The sequence below is a fragment of the Stegostoma tigrinum genome, chromosome 16, assembly GCF_030684315.1.
Source record: "Stegostoma tigrinum isolate sSteTig4 chromosome 16, sSteTig4.hap1, whole genome shotgun sequence".
NCBI lineage: Eukaryota > Metazoa > Chordata > Chondrichthyes > Orectolobiformes > Stegostomatidae > Stegostoma > Stegostoma tigrinum.
Window position 1 is genome coordinate 17332646 of NC_081369.1, and position 23986 is coordinate 17356631.

At 39.6% G+C, this 23986-nt stretch overlaps 1 protein-coding gene and 1 long non-coding RNA gene across 3 annotated transcripts in view; one reads left to right on the forward strand and one right to left on the reverse strand.

The window, feature by feature from the left end:
• Window positions 1–15698, forward strand: part of LOC132210632 (uncharacterized) — a 53925-nt gene extending 38227 nt beyond the window's left edge. Inside the window, exons 2-3 of the long non-coding RNA XR_009446775.1 lie at window positions 3891–4023; window positions 15510–15698. This is a non-coding gene — a long non-coding RNA (uncharacterized LOC132210632). The remainder of the gene's footprint in view (window positions 1–3890; window positions 4024–15509) is intronic.
• The window catches only part of LOC125459748 (centrosomal protein of 72 kDa-like), a 53958-nt gene that overhangs the window by 20908 nt on the left and 9064 nt on the right, over window positions 1–23986 (reverse strand). For both annotated transcript variants that reach the window (XM_048546549.1, XM_048546550.2), the window contains exons 4-7: window positions 20230–20329; window positions 18784–18884; window positions 3836–3993; window positions 69–117 (exon numbers count right to left, since the gene is read on the reverse strand). In XM_048546549.1, the coding sequence (XP_048402506.1) occupies window positions 69–117; window positions 3836–3993; window positions 18784–18884; window positions 20230–20329 (408 nt within the window). The remainder of the gene's footprint in view (window positions 1–68; window positions 118–3835; window positions 3994–18783; window positions 18885–20229; window positions 20330–23986) is intronic.

Here is a 23986-nt window from a genome sequence, read left to right on the forward strand (position 1 = left end):
TGCTTAAGAGTGTAATACCAATAAATAAATAATACAGCTTAAATTCAAATTCTACAGGAAAGCTTTACCTTCTTCAAGGTAACTGTGATATTGTCCACTTCTTGATGGTTCAACCTCCTATTTAAAAAATGTTTTTTGTTTTAATTGCATAGTTTAAATATATTAGATTTAACAGAATCAGTCTTTAACTCAACGATTACATGGCTTATTGTTACAGCTCTTAATTGTATGCAAATAAATGTTTTATTCTGTACATTGTTTTAAATGAAATTCATGTGCATTTCAGGTCAGCTAAAACCCAAGCATAAACAAAATTGAACTCATTTTACTTTCTTATGCTCTTTCATAGGTTAGCAGAGCTAATACAGGACACAACATAGCATCCCTCTATTGAGCAGATTCAGCATTCACAGGCTTTAGGGATTTTTTCCTCATTCGCTTTTATGTATTGTGTAAAAATTTGGAGATAGATACTTTGTTATGTTTAGATTACTTGCACATCTGTCCCAGGGATAATAAACACATCAATTAATCAAGCAACTCAGTGTTGCCATTTACTATACACCACAACATAGTTTAATGAAACTAAAAATATTGCTAACATCAGAATATCATTTGCAGACAGGTGCAGTGCAATTGTTAGAACCCACACTTTACAAAATCAAGTGTTTCTCAAATATTAAAAAAAATAAATCTAAAGTTCTGTTGCTGTGAAAATCAGTAGTACTGTTTCAAGTTGTAGCTAATATTTTAACATATAATTTTAAAAAACAAAACATTAGCTTTCTCTGGTTCCCCATTTATTTAAATAATTATCATTTTAGATAAGGTAAGCTATAAGGACTATTTTAGATCACTAGAAGAATAATGCTATTCCTACTGAAGAAAAGCATGGCTGATATTAGCTATGCAAATTTAAGCTGTGCAGCCCCTCAGGACTCCACACCTACCAATTGACACGCCACACATTAACTTTCAGATCTGGAAGTTACTGACCTAAAGTTGTTGCATACACAGACCTCAGAGGGTAATGCAAGGAACACTGGGGTCTGTTGAACCTTACACTATTGAAGAAATCTTGAAGAGAAGAAGAGAACTCTTACATAGAACATAGAACATTACAGCACAGTACAGGCCCTTCGGCCCTCGATGTTGTGTCGACCTGTCATACCGATCTCAAGCCCATCTAACCTACACTATTCCAAGTACGTCCATATGCTTGTCCAATGCCGACTTAAATGTACCTAAAGTTGGCAAATCTACTACCGTTGCAGGCAAAGCGTTCCATTTCCTTACTACTCTCTGAGTAAAGAAACTACCTCTGACACCTGTCCTATATCTTTCACCCCTCAATTTAAAGCTATGCCCCCTCCTGCTCGCCATCACCATCCTAGGAAAAAGGCTCTCCCTATCCACCCTATCTAACCCTCTGATTATTTTATATGTTTCAATTAAGTCACCTCTCAATCTTCTTCTCACTAATGAAAACAGCCTCAAGTCCCTCAGCCTTTCCTCGTAAGACCTTCCCTCCATACCAGGCAACATCCTAGTAAATCTCCTCTGCACCCTTGTTCCTTTCATCCTTATCAAAGTAGAAACTGATTTAACTCTGGATTTTCCACAGACAGGAATATTACTTAGTCACGTAAAGTCAGCTACCCCAGCAATAGAATGTTGGCTTAGAGCATGGATTCACTTGAATACTATGAATCTGTCTGTTATAAGACAGATATTACATTTGTCCGTTTTTCTCAATATGTTAATGTTAAAATGTAATAATTCAGTCCTGTCTGTTATGTTTATATTTGCTGGCTACCCTGCTTGTTTCTGTTTTCAAAAATACAGCTGCTGTCAGATCAGTCGTAAGTTGCAACTCCCATTGTTTGCATGTAGATGGTATCTGGGTAGATCCCATTAGTGACAATCCAAAATATCCAGAAGAGAGTCTTCAAGACTACGGTGTTCTTAGAAATTAAGCAAAAATAACTCCTCTGTTATTTTGTTACATAAGTAATTTTAAAGAAAAGTATTGCTACAATTTTTCCTTGTTCAACCAGAGAAAAATCTTTCAAACATATTTCTCAAAGTAAAAAGAATATTGCTCACCCATTGACTCCATTTCACTAAAAAGTCTAATATAGTAAATCCAATGTGGTCCAGATTTAATACAATTATCCAAGTATCTGTAGTCATCCATTCTGAGAAAATGATAAGACGCTTTGATGCATTTGGCCTGTCCCTTGAAGTATGTAATAACTCATTCACACATACTACATTTTGAATTAACTAATAAAAATAAAAAATGTAATTACTTTTAAAAAGGTGGCAATATACTTACTGAATATTGGACTCGGAAAATCTTAATAATTACACATTTAATAACCACTTCTACAGAAAGATTATTTCAAATGGGATACTAAAAGAACAACTGGATATGATGTTTAAATTTTAAAAAACTGAAAATCTTAAACAAAAATAGGAAAGACTGGAGAAGTTCAGTTGGTCCAGCAGCATCTGTCGAAAGCAAAACAGAGTTAACATTTCAAGCTCAGCAGCCCTTCGTCTGACCTGAAAATAGGTGACATTTATGCTGATGACATTTTTTTTGGTGGTGTGTGGAGGGGGAGGGAGGCAGTGGGGTTGGTAGTATGTGGAGATGGTCTCCAGGGAGAGAGACGTTGGGAGCTGAAGAGGAATGGACCTAATGTCCCATAGTTAATGGTCCCACCTGAATGCAGGAGGGTAGGAGGGAAGGGCAAAAATACGAGAAATGAGTCAGACACAGCTCGGGGCACCATAAACCAGTGGCAGGGAATCCTCAATTGAAGAAAAAGGTGGATATTTTGGAGGGTTCCTGAGAAAGATAGCATCCACAACAACAGGGTCCCCCGGGGCCCTCACTTTTAATCCCACTTCCATATCCAAAGGATCATAAGCAGTCACCTACAGCAAGATGCCATCAGTAGACACACGTTCCCTTCCCCTTTCATCAATATTCCACAGAGACTATTCTTTCCGGGATACTCTGGTTACTCCTCCTCCTCCCAACACTTGCCCATGTACCTCCTCCTTCCTCTTATCCAAGGTTCCAGACACACCTTCTAGGTGAGGCAGCAATTTGAATGGAGTACAAGTAATCTAGTTTACTGTATTCACTGCTCACAAGGTGAGCTCCTTGACACTCTGTGGACACAATGTAGATTTTGTGTGACTGCTCTGCCAAACACTTATGCTCTATCCATAAAGAATGACCCCAGCCTTCCAATTACCTCCCACTTCAAAACATCAACCGTTCTCATGCAAACATTTCAGACAAAGGCCTGCTGCAGTGTCCTAGGTGAGCCTCAACGCCAACATTTCATCTGCCTACGTACCTAACAGCTTCAGGATGCAGTGTTGAATTTAACAATTTTAGAATGTGAACTCCCTCCACTTTCGTAATCTACCCCCACACCCCTAGGTCCTGTTTTGCATTGGTTGCTCCCAGTATAGCCAACTCAGTTTCAACCACTGACACTTCCCATTAGCTGACTACCCAGCATCCATCTCTCTTGGCTTATCATCAGCAACCTCTTTCTCTGCTTATCCCTCTTTTCCCTCTCTCTCTGGGCACCATCTCCATGTACTCTTTTTCTCTCCTTCCAACCCCACCCTACCAACCTCTCGCCACCCAACTGTCATCAGCATAAATACTTCTGACAAAGGACAGTGGATTTGAAATGTTAACTCTGTATTTCTCTCTACAAACACTGGCAGACCAGTTCAGTTTCTCCAGCACTTTCTATTTTTGTTTTAGAAATGACGCTTTCCTGCTTGGTACTCAACAAAAACCTACCATAGTATCTATACCCATTTTGCTTGATGTATCATTTTCTCTTGCTTCCCTCAAGTCTCTGCCAGAATAAACAGATGATAATGAAGGCCGACAGCTCAAAGATTCTTGACGATCACTTGACAGCTGGAAGTCATGTGGTGCCCACCGTTCCTTCAAATCTAGAAGAAGTAGTTATGAGAGGTTGACTGGTAAGTGCTACTTCAAATGTTACTCAGGCTATTGCACTAGACATAATATATGGGGTTCCCGCAAAATCTCTTTTAGAATATATAACTTCTGAATAAATGTATATTCAAGTGACAGATAATGAACTGTTGAACAGACCAGATAAATCTAACTTTTCTTTCAAAGAAGTCATGAATTATGGAAGATCTGTTACCAACAGCTAAAAGTTTGATAATTGACCGGAATTTTTTAGCTTTAAAAATCCAGAAATATATTTTGTATGATTGTTAACAGCAATCCAAGTAATTTTTAAACGTGTTGGCTTGCAATGATAGGGGAAACAATGACATAGTGGCAAAAATACATAAATGCTCAAGAAAAATGAATTGAAATTCCACCACATCGACTTGAGGAATTTAAATTCAATTAATCAATACATCTGGAATTGAAAGGAAGTCTAAATAATTATGACCATCTTGTAACCATTGTCAATGATTCTAAAAATCTAGTTCACTGAAGTTTATTAGCGGGGAAAATCTTCAATCCTTAAGTAACCAGGCCTTATATGTGGCTCCAGAACCATAGCGATGTGTGGACTCTCAACTGCCCTCTGAAATGGACTAGCAAGTCACTGACTAGTATAAAAACTGCTGCAAAGAATGAAACTGGATTGGACAACATATTACTGACTATGACATCAGAAATGACAATGGCAAACCAAGACCTAAGAGAAAAATCTACAGGCCCTTTGTTCCTCCTCCACCACCATCCCCCTACCTGACTTTGATGCTACCTGTCAAACATGTGTTTTTTAAATATTGATTTCAAATTATATTTGACTTCTTAACATGAAACTGACATATATAAAAACAACTTATTTTTAATATTAAGCCAATTTTGACAAGTTCAGGGATATGCGTTTTTAACTACCACTGCTTTGGAAGTAATTTACAGCATTATGATACATCACATATTGTCTAATTCCTTACCGAGTTTATATTCTGTCAAGATATATATGGACACCTCCACCTCCTTGATGTCATTTTTTTTTAAAGTGTGTGATATACACTGACTGCCATATATACACTAACTCTTTACTGATTTAGGTTGCAGATATTTGCATTAAATTTGAGACTTGCAAATCCCTTAACATAATTTTTATTAATCAGATACAATTGATTAAACTCATTTTCTTCTTCAGTTCTGATCAACAGTCATACTGGATGAGGTTATAGACTTGCTCGCTGAGCCATTCTGTTTGATTGTAGACATTTCATCACCTGCTAGGTAACATCATCAGTGTGCCTCCAGTGAAGTGTTGGTGTTCTGTCCTGCTTGTTATTTATATGCCTCACTTTTTTGGGGTGGTTGGCACCACTTCCGGTTCTGTTTTTCAGTGGTTTGTATATTGAGTCCAGTTCAGTGTGTTTGTTGATGGAGTTCTGGTTGGAATGCCAGGCCTCCAGGAATTCCCTGGCACGTCTCCGTTTGGCTTGTGCTATCATGGATGTGTTGTCCTAGTCGAATTAGTGTCCTTCTTTGTCCGTGTGTATTGAGACTCAAGAAAGTTAATGCACTGCTAGCAGCTACCGACGCCGACCAAGAGATGGCAATAGATCAACATCATAGTTAGAGAGCTAGATTACAACAACCCTGAAAAAAAATCACACAACTTAGGAGATATCAGCAAGACAGACTACCAAAAAATGTAGCCAGAGGGATCCAACACACCCCACTTCCATGGGCTCCCTAAAGTGCACAAGCCAGGGGTCCCCCTCAGACCTAACGTCTCGCTACCAGTTACTCCAATAAATCGATTAGCCAAAGAACTACAATGGAAATGAAGTACTTAGTAGACAACACTATCCACTCCATCTACTCCTCCCAAGAATTCCACAACATCATCAAGGACACAAGAATAGGAGAGGACCAGATAATGATATCCTTCAACATAACAGCACTATTTATATCCATTAACATTGCCCTAGCCAAACGTGACAATTGCCACACTGCTGGACGAATCAGGAAGGCCGACACCCCACAACACCAACAGCATCAACAAGGACAGCACCCTGAAACTGCTGGATCTGTGCTTCACAATCCACTTCACCTTCAACAACTGTATATTCCATCAAATCAACAGAACACCAATGCGATCCCCAATATCAAAACTGATTGCAGATGCAGTAATGCAAAGGTTACATCAGACAGCACTCCCCAACAATAAACCCAAACTCTAGGTCCACTATGTAGATGACACCCTCGTGATTGTCAAATACCCAAGACTAGAAGAAACCCACTGACACATAAAGAACATCTTCAATGGAATAGAATCCCCAAAGAAGACAACAATAACCGACTGCCAGACATAATGGTGGAACGCAAGAACAACAGTAAACTCCAGACTAGCGTATACAGAAAGACCACACATAGGGACCAGATACTTAATTACGCAAGCAACCACCCCAACATTCATAAACGGAATTGTGCAAAGCAGAAGAGGAGCACCTATGCAGAGGTTTTAAAAGGAACGGATACCCAAAAAGCACAATCCACCATTACCTCTGCGACAGACCACAAGAGGACACAACACAGCCTGACAAACTAGTCACCCTACCATACATCAGAGATGTATTAGAGATGACCACAAGACTACGCAGACCCCTAGGTATCAGGGTAGACCACAAACCAACCTGCAACAGCTACTGATGAATGTAAAAGATCCCATACCCACAACTAATAAAACTAATGTAATATACAAAATAGCATGCAAGGACTGTGAGAAACATTACACAGGCCAAACTGGAAGAAAACTGATAATAAAGGATACAAGAACACCAACCAGCCACCAAGAGACATGACCAATTCTTACTGGTCTCAATACACATGGACAAAGAAGGACACGTATTCGACTGGAACAACACATCCACAATAGCAAAAGCCAAACAGAGACATGCCAGGGAATTCCTGGAGGCCTGACACTCCAACCAGAGCTCCATCAACAAACACACTGAACTGGAACAGATATATAAACCACTGAAAAACAGAACCGCAAGTAATGCCAACTACTCCAGCAAACAGAGGTATATAAATAACAAGCAGGACAGAACACCAACACTTCACTGGAGGCACACTGATGTGATGAAACTTCTGAAATCAAACACACCGGCTCAGTGAGCAAGTCTACAACCTCATCCTCAACCTAAGCTACAAATCTTCTCAAAAACTTTAATCATACTGGACATTATCTCTCAGGTTCATTGGAGGCAGTTCACAGAAAGTTGACTAGGATGATCCCAAATATGGAAGAACTGTCTTATCAGCAAAGGCTAAGCAAGTTGGACTTCTGCTCATTAGCTTGTATTGTTCGAAATTTTAATTTCGTTGAAACATAAGATTCTTGGGGAGCTTGACAGGATAAATGCTGAAAAAATGTTTCCCCTCATGGGAGAATCTAGGACCAAAGGGCATAGTCTCAGAATAAAGGTGCTAATTTAAGACTCAGATGAGGAGCAATTTCTCCTCACAGAGGTTGAGAATCTTTCAAACTCCTTAACAAAGGGCTGTGGGGGCAAAGTCCTTGTATACATCTAAGGCTGACATAAACTCTTGATCAGTTGGGGAATCAGGAGGTACAGGGAAAAGGTGGGAAAGTGGATCAGAGGAATGTCAGATCAGCCATGATTCTACCAAATTGTGGAGCAGACACAAAAGGTTAACCCCTGTTCTTATATCTTATGGTCTCATGCTGTTAGACCTGCTGGGTTTTTCCAGCACTGTTTTCATTTCAGATTGCTAACATCCGTGGGATTTTACTTTTTAGATTAAGTATGTGGTTTTAGTTAAAACACCATGAATACAATATGATTTTCATTTTTCTTACCCAAAGGCATTAAATTCATCTTTATTGTCATCATTTGTCTTTTCTTCATTTACTTTCATTGTAGTTGAAAGAAAATGAATTAAATTTTCTCACAAATCAGCATGTCAGAGTTACAATAATCCCAACATCCTCGTTTTAACCATTGCCACTGAGGCCTTGATCTCATTTTCTTACTTTGTGCTTTAGCAACCTCAAGCCAGGCCTAAAGTGAAGAAAGCAAAGCAGTTGTCACCAGCTCCCATTTTTCAGAAACTAAACAGTGCACAAGGTTGGCAAGTAACAAGGGACTGCTGAATCTGACAATAATTGATGCTTTTCAGATGGTCACTGCCCAAAGCGGCCAATCGGATGCAATGACCAACTTGATTAACAGGCTACTCAGCCAATGTGATAGGCTCCCTAGGGGCATGAACCATGGTAATCAGCACTTTGAGCAATGCCCTCGTTTGGACCAAACCCCATCCCCTTTAATCCCTCAAAGTCCTCCTTACTAACTTTGGGGGATATGTGCCAAAATTAGGAAACGTGTACCACCGACATAGTCATACATATGGAACAATACTTTGTAATCTACCAGACACTGTCATCACTATCCTGGAATAGGTCCCGTCCCACTAGCAGAAAGACTCATCAGTGGTACACATTTCGGAGGAGCTTCCCTGGGAGTTCTGAACACTGACTCTGGACCCATGGAGTTTCATGGCATCAGGTTAAACACAGCAAAGAGCCCTCCTGCTGATTAACACCTATCACCTCCCTTCATCTAATGAATCCATACTTCTTCATCTTTAATGCCACTTGGAAGAAGCACCGAGGGTGACAAGAGCAGAGAATGTACTCTGAGTGGAGAACCTAACATTTTTCAAGACTGATTCAGTATCACCACTGTTGACCATACCAATCAAGTACTAAATTGACAATATGTGGCAGATAGTGAGGGAATAAAACTTGACCGTCTCCTCAGCAATCTATCACAGGTGCCTCTGTCCGATGCAGTATTAGTAGGCATCACTACTGTATAATCCCCTGTTGACAAAGTCCTGACTTCATATTGAAGATACCCTCTTTCTTATTATGTGGCACTAAACCATGTCAAATGGGACAGGTTTCGAACATATCCAGCAACTCAAAACTAGCAGCCAAGAAGATGCTGTGGGACATCAGAAGCATCTCAACTGTATTCAACAGCAACCTATAATATCATGGCCCAGGATATTCCTGGTTCTACCATTATGATCTTGCCTGGGAATCAACCCTACCTCAATGAAGACTGCAGAGGGCATATCAGGAGTAGCAGCAGGCATTCCTAAAAACTAGGTGTCAGCATAGTGAAACTATGGCACAGGACTATTTATGCAGTTCCAAACAGCAGTAACACATATGATAAAGGAGGCCAAGCAATCCCACAGTCAGTGGATCAGATTTAAGCTCTTTGGTTCTACTCCATCCAGCCATGAATGGTGATGGACAATTAAACAAAGAACTGCCGTAAGTTGTTCCACAAATATCCCCATCCCCATTGGAGATGCAGCCCTGCATAATGTTGCAAAAGATAAGGCTGATGCATTTGCATTTACCTTCAGCTAAGAGTGTTGAGTGGATGATCCATCTCAGCCACCCACTTAGATCCCCAGCAACACACAGTAATATTAAGTAAAAGCTGAAGAAATGGATTCTGAAAAATCCGTAGGTCCCCCATCAACAGTGTTGCAATTACGTTGAAGATTTGTGCTGCATTCCTATCCAAGCTGTCTTAGTACAGATACAATACTAGCATCTACCCAGCAATGTAAAAAATTGCCCAGATATATGTGTTGTATAAGGGGATAAGTGGCTGAAAGCATTAATATCAAGAGTGCCTTAAGCATTGCTCACTATGAAGATGTCATACAAGTTTAGTGAGAAAATGTCTTAGGACCTTGAAGGAGTAAAACCTACAATTTTAGTCTTCCCCTAACTCGTATGGGGTTACTATCATGCAATAAGCTACAAATTATTTAAATCAAGTGATTTTCCTTTGCTGCACTAGACCAACCAAGCCCTTTAGATCCCTACCAGGAAACAGTGTGGAGGCAACAAATCTACCAGCTAGATTGTACAACATGATGAGCAGTGGTAAAGTACAGCTTATAACGTGGTGAAGTGTGGATTCCAGTAGGTGCACTAGTTGAAATTTGAAGATTTCTTCAGACATAGTTTTAAGAAGGCTGCTTATTCAAGTAGCTAGCAGACAGATCAGCTGAAAATTTGAGATCATTACAGAGCAGAATGTCTTGGCAAGATTCAACAAGGCACAATCTACAAACCATGACAAAAGCACTTCAGACATGCTGAGAGACACACAGCAGAGTGTGTGAATTAGGAACTGCATTGAACTGGGGCACTAGTCACACCAAGTCAGTTACAGAATGGACTGGGTGCCAATGATCTTTAAGAGCAATCCCCAAAATAATAATTCAGCCACAGGGGAAACACACATCACAGCTCCATAAGTAAAGTTGTAATCCCTGATGGGCAAGGGAAAAACAATTTTTAAGAACTGCAGTTTACAATCTGAGGAAGCTAAAAGCCAAGTACTTTTGTTCATAATGAGCATCACCAATTATTAGGAAGTGGGCATCAAGAGTCACAGAGGCAGTTGGGGAAATCAAGGACCACAGAAGTAATATTTTGAATAGGTCTGGGCCATCACAAAGTCAAAATTGAAGTGATAAAGGGTCAGTTTAGAAACCTGAGTAGACAAAGTCTAGTGGAAGAAGAAAGTTGGGAGAATATTGTGATTGCACAAAAGCACGGGGAGATCCATTATATAAACTGCACTAAAGACGGGAAACATTTATTCAAAAAGCACATAACAGAACTTATCCAGGAAATGAAATAAGAAACTAATGAATTCTATTATTTAAAGCCACAACAATGGGAACCATCTAAGGAAAACCTAAAGAGCCACACAGAGGTGGATTTATTCAGTAAAGCCTCAAGAAAATGGGAAATTGATATTAAAGCAGTAGGCAACAGGATTCATTCAGTAAGTTAAAGAAACAGGAACCATTTATGAAGGCCGTGATTTAATATAATTCATCAAGAATAGCCATGAAAAAAGCAAGGATCTTCGATTTTATTCACAGAAGTTGGGAATCCTTCATCGTGACATAGCAAAAGCAAGGGAAAAGCTTCCAGCAGAGCAGCACACAGTAGCTGCACTGCTATATTGCAGGATTTAAAGCCTCTCAGGGAAAATAAATAATCACATTAGGAAGACATAGCAGCCAGGAATATTAATTTCACTGAAGGGCTAACTATAGCATGGAGTTGGTCATTTGGAGATTTATAAGTTAGAACAGGTAATATTGTTTTAGGAATTGCTGATGAATCATCATCAGATTGATTAGTCAAAGGATTTGACTCTATAGAAAAGCATTCAGGTGGTGAGTGAAGCATAGGTCTCGAAGCAGCACAATTCAGTCATAAGAGGTCAATCCTATCACAGAAGATCAGCAGAAATTATTCAGTTCTCAAAAAGGTACAAAATTACTAAAAACACACAAGGAACCTGTAGATCAAGTATAACACAATGGATACTTTTTCAATTATCTTTCTTCCATCTTAAGGTCAGAAGTGAGAAGGTGTATGGACAATTACATAATAATCAGCACCATTTATGCCCATTTGCAGCAAGACCTGGATTGGGTCTATAAGTGGTAAGTAACATTTGTGTCAAACAAGTACAAGGTAATGCCCATCTCCAACATGACAGAATCTCACCATCGCCCTTTGATATTCAATGGCATGGGCATCTCTGAATTCCTCATTATCAACTTCCTGGGGATTACTATCAAGCAAACTGAACTGGCCTGGAAGATTGTGTGAGGGAACATTTCTGTCCCACACTGCAAAAGAAAAGGCTGAAGTATTTGCAACGATCTTCACCCAGAAGTGCCAAGCAGATGATCCATCTTGGCCTCCTCCAGTGGTCCCAGCATCACAGATACCAGTCCTCTGCCAACTTGATTCACTCCATGTGATATCAAGAAACAGTTGAGGCACCAGATACTGCAAACAACTATGGGCCCTAATAACATTCCTACAATAGTACTGAAGACTGTGCTCCAGAACTTCCCACTCTCCTTGCTAAGTTTTCCCAGTCATTACAACACTGGTATCTTTCCGACAGTGAGAAAAATTTCCAGGGATGACATATAAACAAAAAGCAGGACAAATTTAACCCAGCCAATTACCACCCCATAGTCTACTCTCGACCACTAGTAAAGTGGTGGAAGGTGTCATCAACAGTGCTATCAAGCAGCACTTGCTCAACAATATTCTGCTCAGTGGTTCCAGGTGGGCTCCACCAGGTCCACTCAGTTCCTGATCTCATTACAACCTTGGTTCAAACATGGACAAAAAAGCTGAATTCTAAAAGGCAAGGCGAATGTAACAGCCCTTTATTTAAAGGCTGCATTCGACCAAGTGTGGCATCAAGGAGACCTAGCAAAACTGAAATTATTGAGTATCAGGGCTGGAGTCATACTCGCCCCACAGGAAGATGGTTGTGGAGGTCAGTTATCTCAGCTCCAGGACATCTCTGCAGGAGTTCTTCAGGATAGTGCCCTAAGGCCAAACAATCTTCAGCTGCTTCATCAATGACCACCCTCCATCATAGCGTCAGAAGTGGGTATGTTTACCGATGATTACACCATGTTCAGCACCATTCATGACTCCTTCAATATTAGAGCAGTTCATGTTCAAATGCAACAAGATCTGGGCTTGTGCTTGTAAGACAAGTAACATTCACACTTCACGAATGCCAGGCAATGATCGTCTCCAATAAGAGACAATCTAACCACTGCCCTTTGATATTCAATTTGTTACCACTACCTAATTCTCCACCATCCACATCCCCGAGGTTTCCATCGACCAGAAAACTCAACTGGACTTGTTACATAAACAATAGCATAACAGCAGGTAAAAGATTAGAAATACCGTGGCAAATAGTCCCTTTCCTAGTCCCCAAGGTCTGTCCACAGTCTACAAGGCACATGTCAGGAGTGTGATGGAATATTTCCTACTTACCTGCTTTGGTGCAGCTCCAATAACACTCGAGAAGCTTCACATCATTCAGAATACTGCGTACAATTCTGGTCACCCTTCTATTAGAAGCATGTTGTTAAATTTGAGAGGGCGCGGGGAAGATTTACAAAAATGTTGCTGGGACTGGAAGGTTTGTGCTAAAGGGAGAGACTGAATAGGCTAGGGATTTATTCCCTAAAAAAGAGGGGTGGCCTTACAGAAGTTTGTAAAATCATGAGGAACATGAATAGGGGAATAGTCAAAGTCTTTTTCCTATGGTGGGGGAGTCCAAAACTAGAGGGCATACGTTTAAGTTGAGAGGGGAAAAACTTAAAAAGTAACTTTTTCACTCAGATGCTGGTGCATGTATGAAATGAGTTGCCAGAGGAAATGGTGGAGACTGGAACAATTACAACATTTAAAAAGTATCCAGATGGGTACATGAATAGAAAGGGTTTAAGAGGGATATGGGCCGAATGCTGGCAAATGGGACAAGGTCAGATTGAGATGTGCAGTTGGCATGGATAAGTTGCACCAACAGGGGTGGACGCTAGGAAGTTGTTTCCATTAGGCGGGGAGACTAGGACCCGTGGGCACAGCCTTAAAATTAGAGGGGGTAAATTTAAAACTGAAATGAGACGACATTTCTTCAGCCAGAGAACAAAGAACAAAGAAACCTACAGCACAGAAACAGGCCCTTCAGCCCTCCAAGCCTGCGCCGATCAAGATCCTCTGTCTAACCTGTCATCTATTTTCTAACGGTCTGTGTCCATTTGCTCTCTGCCCATCCATGTACCTGTCCAAACATATCTTAAAAGACGCTAACGTGTCTGCGTCTACCACCTCCGCTGGCAATGCGTTCCAGGCGCCCACCACCCTCTGTGTAAAGAACTTTCTTTGCATATCTCCCTTAAACTGTTCTCCTCTCACTTTGAACTCATGACCCCTAGTAATTGAGTCCCCCACTCTGGGAAAAAGTTTTTTGCTATCCACCCTGTCTATACCCCTCATGATTTTGTAGACCTCAATCAGGTTCCCCCCTCAATCTCTGTCTTTCTAATGAAAATAATCCTAATCTATTCAATCTCTCTTCATAGCTAGCACCCTCCATACCAGGCAACATCCTGGTGAACCTCCTCTGCACCCTCTCCAAAGCATCCACATCCTTTTGGTAATGTGGCAACCAGAACTGTACACAGTACTCCAAATGTGGCCGAACTAAAGTCCTATACAACTGCAACATGACCTGCCAACTCTTGTACTCAATACCCGCCCAATGAAGGAAAGCATGCCATATGCCTTCTTGACCACCCGATTGACCTGCGTTGTCACCTTCAGGGAACAATGGACCTGAACACCCAGATCTCTCTGTTCATCAATTTTCCCTAGGACTTTTCCATTTACTGTATAGTTCGCCCTTGAATTTGTTCTTCCAAAACGCATCACCTCACATTTGCCCGCATTGAACTCCATCTGCCATTTATCTGCCCAACTCTCCAGTCTATCTATATTCTGCTGTAATTTCTGACAGTCCCCTTCACTATCAGCTACTCCACCAATCTTAGTGTCATCAGCAAACTTGCTGATCAGATGACCTACACCTTCCTCCAAATCATTTACATATATCACAAACAACAGTGGTCCCAGCACAGATCCCTGTGGAACACCACTGGTCACAGGTCTCCAATTTGAGAAACTCCCTTCTACTACTACCCTCTGTCTCCTGTTGCCCAGCCAGTTTTTTATCCATCTAGCTAGCACATCATGGACCCCATGTGACTTCACTTTCTCCATCAGCCTGCCATGGGGAGCCTTATCAAACGCCTTACTGAAGTCCATGTATATGACATCTACAGCATCTCCCTCATCAATCAACTTTGTCACGTCCTCAAATAATTCTATTAAGTTGGTAAGACATGATGTTCCCTGCACAAAACCATGTTGCCTATCACTAATAAGCCCTTTTTCTTCCACATGGGAATAGATTCTATCCCTCAGTATCTTCTCCAGTAGCTTCCCTACCACTGACGTCAGGCTCACTGGTCAATAGTTACCTGGATTATCCTTGCTGCCCTTTTCAAACAAGGGGACAACATTAGCAAGTCTCCAGTCCTCCGGGACCTCACCTGTGTCTAAGGACACTGCAAAGATATCTGTTAGGGCCCCAGCTATTTCCTCTCTCGCTTCCCTCAGTAACCTGGGATAGATCCCATCCGGACCTGGGGACTTGTCCACCTTAATGTCTTTTAGGATACCTAACACTTCCTCCTTCCTTATGTCAACTTGACCTAGACTAAGCAAACATCTATACCTAACCTCAACATCCATCATGTCCCTCTCCTTGGTGAATACCGATGCAAAGTACTCGTTAAGAATGTCACCCATTTTCTCTGACTCAGCACATAACTTTCCTTCTTTGTCCTTAAGTGGGCCAATCCTTTCTCTAGTTACCCTCTTGCTCTTTATATATGAATAAAAGGCTTTGGGATTTTCCTTAACCATGTTTGCCAGCAATATCTCATGTCCTCTCTGAGCCCTCTTAATCCCTTTTTTCAGATTCGCTCTACATTCCAGAGAGTGGTGGGCTTGTGGAATTCATTGCCGCAGAGTGCAGTGGAGGCTGGGACGTTGGATGCCTTCAAGGCAGAGATCGACAAATTCTTGATCTCAAAAGGCTGCGGGGAGTGTGCAGGGAAGTGGTGTTGAAATGCCTGCTCATCAGCCATGATTTAAATGGTGGAGTGGACTTGATGGGCCGAATGGCCTTACTTCCACTCCCATGTTTTATGGTCTTATGGTCTGTTTCCATGTTGTATGACTCTACAATAAAGCAGCCCCCTTAACAGGCACCACATCCACAAGCATCCACTCTGTCTAACACTATGGGAATACGACTACCTCCAAGCTCCTCTCCAAGCAACTCATCATCCTAACTTGGAAACATTTTTGTTGTCGGGTGAAAATCCTGGAACTCCTTCCCTATGAAAATTGTGGGTCAACCTTCAGTACGTAGACTGTAGTGGGTCAAGAAGGCTGCTCACCATCATCTTCAAGGGTAACTTGGGACAGGCAATAAATGCTGGTCAGTTGGTGATGCCCATATCCCACAAATGAATTTTTAAAAAGTCACTCTTGAAACCATCAGGCAGGAAAGGGTGTAAAATTAATGTTGACTTCATCAGATAGAGGTTAATGGTGGAGGTGGAGAGTTGGGGAGTTCATGAGTGATGAGGATGAGAGATCAGGGTTGGTTGCATGTTGAGAAGGATGATCACTAGAGCATCAGATCACAGAAGGAGATGTTCAACAGTACGGGGGTAGGCCAATCATTGTAGGATTGTTCAGATCTGGAGGGGAATGCATTCTTGCTTCTTTTGGCTTATAAGCAATTCTGAAAAAAAGCGCTTACCTGTTCCATTGCTTCAGCTCTGCATTTCTCCGAATGCTGGAACACTGGCCCAGCAAGCAATGGAAGTAAAAATAATAAAACTTGAGGCACACAACCTTATTAAAGTATTTAACCTACTGAACTGCTTCTCAGGAGCAGGTCAGATGTCCACACCTTCTCAACTGGCTTTCAATGCCAGCATACCTACTCAGCACAGTTTCTTATTTTTAAGATTATAATCCTACATTTCATGACCCCACACTTCACGGGGTTAAACACCTCTCCAGCAAAAGCAAGGCAAGATTTCAAGACTTACCATTAGGTTTTAAGTTTAAACAAAGGTCAGGGTGTACACAGTAAGTCATCTGTAATTTCCTTTCTGAGTTGACTAATTAGTGGCCAAGGAAGAACTCATAATTCAATTAAGGAAATTGGATGTGCATTTGAAACTGGGTAGACAACAGGCAATACTCCTGCTAAGATATAACAGCAGGCTACCTCTCCAGCTAAGCAACCAATAGGGTGCCCCAAATTGGGGGCGCCACAAACAAATTTAAACTTAAAATGTCATGTCATTCACATGAAAATCTAAAAATTCTGTTACATATATGTCAATTTTGATTTGGACTTTTGAAATTTGGATATTTTTGTAATGGTGCCCATAACAGTCATCATTGTTGTAAAAACCCATCTAGTTCACTGCTGAACTTTAAATTTGCCATCCACACGCTACAGCCTGTACGTGACTCAAGACCTTAAGTAAAGCAAACTGCAACTCTTAACTGCTGAAGAAATGGCCTTGCAAGCCATCCAATTCAATTATGGATGAGCAACAAATACTTGCCTTACCAGCAAAGTTCACCTCCTTGAAAAAAGCAAGTAATTACAATGCTGATTCTCAAGGATGGGTGCTCCTTGTTGCGGCGATAAGAATTTAGCAACAGGAAGATCCAATATGCTTTTTATTCAGTTGGTCTTTAAGTTGGACTAATGCTCCACAAGCAAAGAAAGGACATGTATATGTTATTCAAGTAGAGTCAGAGTCACACAGCATGTAAACAGACCCTTTGGTCCACTAGTCCATGCCAACCATGTTCTCAAAACAAAGTAGTCTCACTTGCCTGGGTTTGGCCCATATCTCTCCAAATCTTTCCTGTTCATGTACTTATCCAAAATGTATTTTAAATGGTGTAACTGTACCTGCATCCACCAGTTCCTCACCAGAAGTTGTCCCTTATGTCATTTTTAAATCTTTCTCCTCTCAGCTTAAAAATATGCCTCCTAGTTTTAAACCCTCCCATCCTAGGGAAAAATAATCCTTACTTTCACCTTATCTTTTCCCCTCACAGTTTTATAAATCCATATACAGTTACCCCTCAACCTCCTACATTCCAGTAGGAAAAAATTCTCAGCCTACCTTTATAAATAAAACCTTCTTTTCCTTGCAACATCCTGATAAATCTTTTCTGAACCCTTTCCAATTTTGTAATATTTTTCCTATAGCAGAGCAACCAGAACCGTACACAGCACTCCACAAGAGGCCTCATCAAGTCCTGTAGAACCTCAAATGACATCCCAACTCCTATACTCAGAGGCCAAATTCCCTGCGAAAAGTTTTAGAGACAAGTCTTCAACACAAATCAAGTCTAGAAGAAATGCTGTTAAATTACATATATGGATGTACATGCCAAAAGCAAAAGAAATCTCAAGTTCTTGCTTCTTCTCCCCGTGCCAACAGATTTATTTATTAGTCTACCAACAACAAAAACAAGTAATATCACAACCTAACCAAAGAACCCAAGTACTATCAAGTTATTTAATTCAATTTTTGAATACCTTTAAATACATATCAATTCATTCAGGGAAGCAGTGCAAAAGGCTGCAGCCCATCATTGACATTACTGAAGAAAGCCACATACACCATAAATGTAGCAAACTACAATATGCCTCTCCCAGTGAATTGGCTTTTTTCAAGTCCTTCTTGATCATTGGCTAAGTTACAAGAGTATATGGTGCACTACTGCTTTTCTTCACAAACTGGCACACAGCCTAGAAGGAAGCCTACAGCACAAACAATATGCTCTACCAGTGAAAAATATTATTTCATCTCATGTCCATTGTATGGTGATACACTGTCTAATCAACCTTCTGTCCAACAAATGCAACATGTAGCAGACAGAACATCAGGATGCTTAACTAAACAATAATTTTCAACCCAAAATGAAAAATTTGCTGTTGTAAAATATGCTACATTATGCTGAGGTAACTGCTATTGTTGAATGAATAAAACAATATCTCAGCAGTGAGTCTATAACTCTAGGTATTCTAACAATATAAGTATGAATCTAAACACTGGCTGGATTGTACAGTTAGACCTAAGATGGTATTTGATGGTAAAATTTTCACCCCATCAAGTCCAGTATATAAGATACATGTTCTTACCAACTTTAAGATCTGATGCACCATCCCACTTGTATTTAATTGATGAATGTACAGAATTTTGTTCATCTTTCTCATATGCAAAGTTCTTCTTTATATAGTTCCTGAAATTAGCAGAGGAACAGACAAAAAGGCAAAAATGAACTAATCACAAATTGGTTCCACGTATAATACATCTTCAGCTATGCACTGTGCACACATATACACTTAAGTCACTCAAATGTCAGTGGACTCAAGTAATAGGCTAATGACATACAGGGTTTTAAAGATTCAAACAGTGGATGTCTGAAATGAGTGCAGAAAAATGCTGCAAATGCACAGCATCTGAAAATTAAAGATTTACGGTTTAGAAGAGCTCTTTCATAAGAACTTTTCTTGCTGAAGGATCAGAACCTGACTACATTGTGCTTCTTTTTTCTTGCGTGAAGACCACATAAATGTGGAATAAAACTGCATTTTTTATTAACCGTCAACTGTTCCCATTGGACATTATCTTTTCATATAAAAATCTTATAAAATAAAAATAAAGTCAGTTTATTACATCTGCTGAGTTAATATTTCTGTTCTCACAGTATTAGTCTTCAGACTCAAAATGGAAATATAAGTACTCAAGTAGGTAAAGGTCAGGTCACATTAGTCCCAGAGGAACATAAGGCTGTTCTCTCATTAGACAGGGATGATTGATTTATTCTGAGGGTCACCATGCCTCAACAAGGGGAAAAGGTTGAGAAGATGGGACCTTCATGGTGACCTCAGCTGGTACAGGAATTGAACCCACGCTGTTAGTATCTTTCTGCATCCTAAACCCGCCATCTAGCCAACTAAACTAACAAAACATGGAGAGTAATATTGACAGCAGATTTTTAAGGCAAATTCATTCACACAGGCTGTTATTTGAAGCACTTGGACAAATGGTGGTTAAGATATCAAAGTCTTTCCATTAAGACTGATTTGCCAAAGACTATAAATAGTATAACAAGTAATTAGCTTGATTCTCAGTAAATATAAACATATCACAACCAATGGACTCATAGCTCTCTAGCTCCAGGCACTTTTCTATCTCAATGTTTTACCCATTTTAACAGTCTTTAATTACATTCAATAAAAATATTTTCATGGCATTTTACTCAGTGGAATAATTATATATATATATTATACACACTCATATATATAGTGCTTCACCAACTGAATACCTCAGTTATTTGAATAATGTACAACATATTTCTAAATTATATTTGAACTTTAGAACTATTGAAAAAAAAAATTTAAATACATGCTGTATATCCCCTGAAGTCATATTGATGGTGTCATGTTAAATGATTCCTAGATCATTCAGATCAATTTTCCTTCCTTTGCAAAGTACAAAAAGGCAACTATAAAAACGTATCCATCCGTATATATTCTTGGATAAATGAAATGCATATATTTACAGAATAGAACTTTTCCTACCTCTCTTCTTCTCTGTCTAGGTCTGCTTCTTCTTTTTGCTCGCTTGAAACAAATTGAATTTGGGCAGCTTTTCGTTCACTGTCCCGCACAGGTCTATCATCTGTTGATGACAAGTAACATCTGAATATATTTAAATTATAGTTCAAAAACACAAGCAGAATGGAAATAAACCCTGATGATGAGTCCAAAAGTCAAGTACTCTGGGTTACGTTTATGAATGATTAGTCAAGGTAACCAGAGCTCTCAAGTAAAATTACAAGCCTGGCGGAATAGGCAGCTGACAAAATGAATATCCTCTCAGTCAATCTACGCAGGATGCTTTGGTAGTTAATTATCTGTCCAGATGATACTAGTGATCATATATCTGTAAATATTCAGCTGAAATGTAAAACTACCAATATATTGATCAGCCAAATTTTGTGGGTTAATCAGAATAAACAGGAAAAAAAATTCTTTGTGAGATTAATATATACTGGTATTTTTTATAGTGGACTGAAACCAAAAGAAAAACATCTAACAGGCCATTTTTTTCACCCTGTCACATATCGTACCCATATTCACTTGTACATTTCTTATTTCTGCGTTGTAACTTACTGTCTCACCTGCAGATCTGGCTATAATACCTTCTATCCCCGCATCCATGTCATTACTAGTGATTGTAAATAATTGGGGCCTGAGGACTGAACCCTGTGGCACTCCACTAATTACATCTTGCCAACTGGGAAAAGAACCATTTACCCAACTCTCTGCTTTTTGTGAGCTAGCCAATCTAATATACCACCCCCAACCCCATGCAATATTATCTAATGAATTAGCCTTTTATGCAGCATCTTTCCTAATGCCTTCTGGAAGTCTAAATATACTGCCTGTACAGGATACGCAATGACCACTTCGCTTGTTACATCTTCAAAGAACAATATACACTTACAGATTTCTAAACCCGATCACCCCATATTCTCCCCTTTACCAAGAACTGCAATGTTACACAGCACTATATAAATATGAAACTGGTTAATTCTTTTAGTTGTGGTTTACAAGTGTAAAAAAAACAAGTATCAAGTATCTTCGAAGATACTGTTGAAAAACATACAGAATCTGTAAATGTAAATATTTAAAAATAATTGTTCCCCCTCAATTCTGGGGCTGTTCTGTTTTATCTTTAAAGGAATTTGCATTTTTAATACTGACACCGTGGTTCTCCATAATATATCTAGTTGAGCTAACTGGTCCACATAAGGAATCTCTGTTATTTTAAACTTCAAACAAAGCATCATTTGCTAAAGGTTACTTATGGATAAATATGTTCAATAAGCTTATTCACGCAATTAATGATATAGCTCTGGAACAGGTGATGCTTGAATCCAGGTTTTATGGCACAGTGGTAGGAACACAGCCCCTGCACCAGAAGAGCTCTTAGACTGTTGAGTAACTAGGGTCAACCAGAGTTTCATGCAGCATTACTTCTACCCCATTGCATTCCAGTCCCTTTAGGCAAAACACCTACATTCCATTTGTTATTTTCATAAAATCATCGAGACAACAATTATATATCTATGACGTTACAAAGTTACTGATGTTGAACTGATATTAACTTTTTTTGTACCTATGTGCAAAATTTTAGTAACATGGACCCCGAATTCTCTGTTCCAAGTTTCCAGCTTCTCACATTTAAGAAAATATCCTGATCCTAAGACCAAGGTGGATGATGTCATTCCCTACACCGAATTTCTTCTGCCACAAATTTTTACATTCACTTAATTTATCAAAGTCTGTTTGCAACTTCCTGCTCCCAACTACACTACACATTTAGTACAATGAATAAACTTGAAGTTTCAGTACTTCATTTAACTCATTGATAAATATGCCAAGACACAAGCCCCTGTTTAAATCACTAGGGAACACACCCAGTCATAAACCACAAAATTGGAATACATAACTATTATCCCTAATCCATCTCCTACCACAACCAATTCCCTACCTATATCAATTGGCTTCCACCAAGTCTACAACCTACGTTTTGTTAGGTCTTCTGTGTGGAACCTTCTGTATGGCTGATGATGGAATTTGGATTCATTAAAAAAAAATCTGGAACTAAGAGCCTGCACATGACTCTCCAGACCCACAACAAGATGATTGACCCTTAATTAGGGATAGACAATAAATGTTGGCCCAGCCAGCAATGCCGTCATTCCATAAAAATAACAAACAAAAAATCTCAGTAAATGCATTTCACAAGTCCACATAAATGTCATCTATAGATGCTCCTTGTATAATACCTTAGTGATCTCATAAAACCTCAACCAGGTTTGTTAGACTCCAATCCATATGCCATGATAAATGACAGAATTTAAAATGCTGGTTAGACAGAATCCAGTCATATACTTCTAATTCAATAACACTTCTAATTCTAATTCACATGCTAGAAACTCCAGCCAGTAATAATTTGTTCCTCATATTCATATATGCAGATCTCAACAATGATCTATTATTTAACTAATTTATAACCATCACCTATTCCCTAGTACCACTAGGTCTGCCAGACCCGAAGATTTTCTATCTTTGTTTTTAAAATAAATTAAAACGTATAATAATAAAACCCAAGAAGACAAAATAGGTGAAAAATTACATTATATGCACACTTTTTAAAATTATACATTAAAAGTTAAAAAGCCCTTTTTAAAAAAATGTTTCTTGGAACTTGTTCCTTTCTTTGAAAGATGATCAGATAGCTGACTGCCAACATCCACCCATTTCAATTTGAGTTGATTTCATTGGATTGATTTTATTATCATGTGTACCAAAATACAGTGAAAAACTTTGTTTATGAGTAGTACAGGCAGATCACAGCAAACAAGGGATGTACAGATCAAAAAGACTAAGAAGCTTACAAGTTACATTGCAGATTACATTATTGGTGGCGAGAGTCCATTCAACAGTCTGATAACAGCCAGAAACAAGCTGTTCCTGAACCTGCTGGTGAGTGTGTTCAGGCTTCAGTATCTTCTGCCTGATGGAAGAGATTGTTGGAGGTCACTACCAGGGTGTGATGGGTCTTTGATGATGTTGGCTGCCTTTCCACAGCAGCGAACCACATAACACAGTCCATGGATGGAAGGGTGACTTCTGTGATGGTCTGAGCTGTGCACACCACCTTCTGTAGTTTCTTACAGGCTTGGGCAGAGCCGTTGCCATACCAGGCCATTACGCACCTAGACACTGTGCTTTCAATGGTGCATTTTTAGAAGTCGGTGAAGGACCTTAAAAGGATATGCCAAATTTCCTGAGCCCCATACACATACGACTGTGTTACCAAATTCTGAACGAACGTTATCTAAAAGTTCGCTGACAACACCACCGTAATGGGACAGATAACTAACAACAACGGTTCAAAATAAAGAAGGGAGATAGAGGACTTGGTGACAGAGATCTCTCTGTTCTGCAACATCTGTTTTAAAAAAGCAATATTGTTTCTCAGTCTTTTTCATTCATACATGTTGTTGAATGTATATTATTTCGCAGTGACTTATTATAGATACAAAACTCTTTGGGCATTGCTGCTGAATCCCTTTTTAGAATTTCTGCTACTATATTCATAAAGGGCAAAGTACCATATCTACTGCAAGAGCAAGAGCTTGTCACTAAGGTACTTTTGACTACCCTTCTGATCATGTCAGTTTCTGAAAATAAAGGGCAATTTTTTTCCTAGTTCTCTTCAAAACAAAATTATAAATCCCCTGTACTCAAACAATCACAGAGA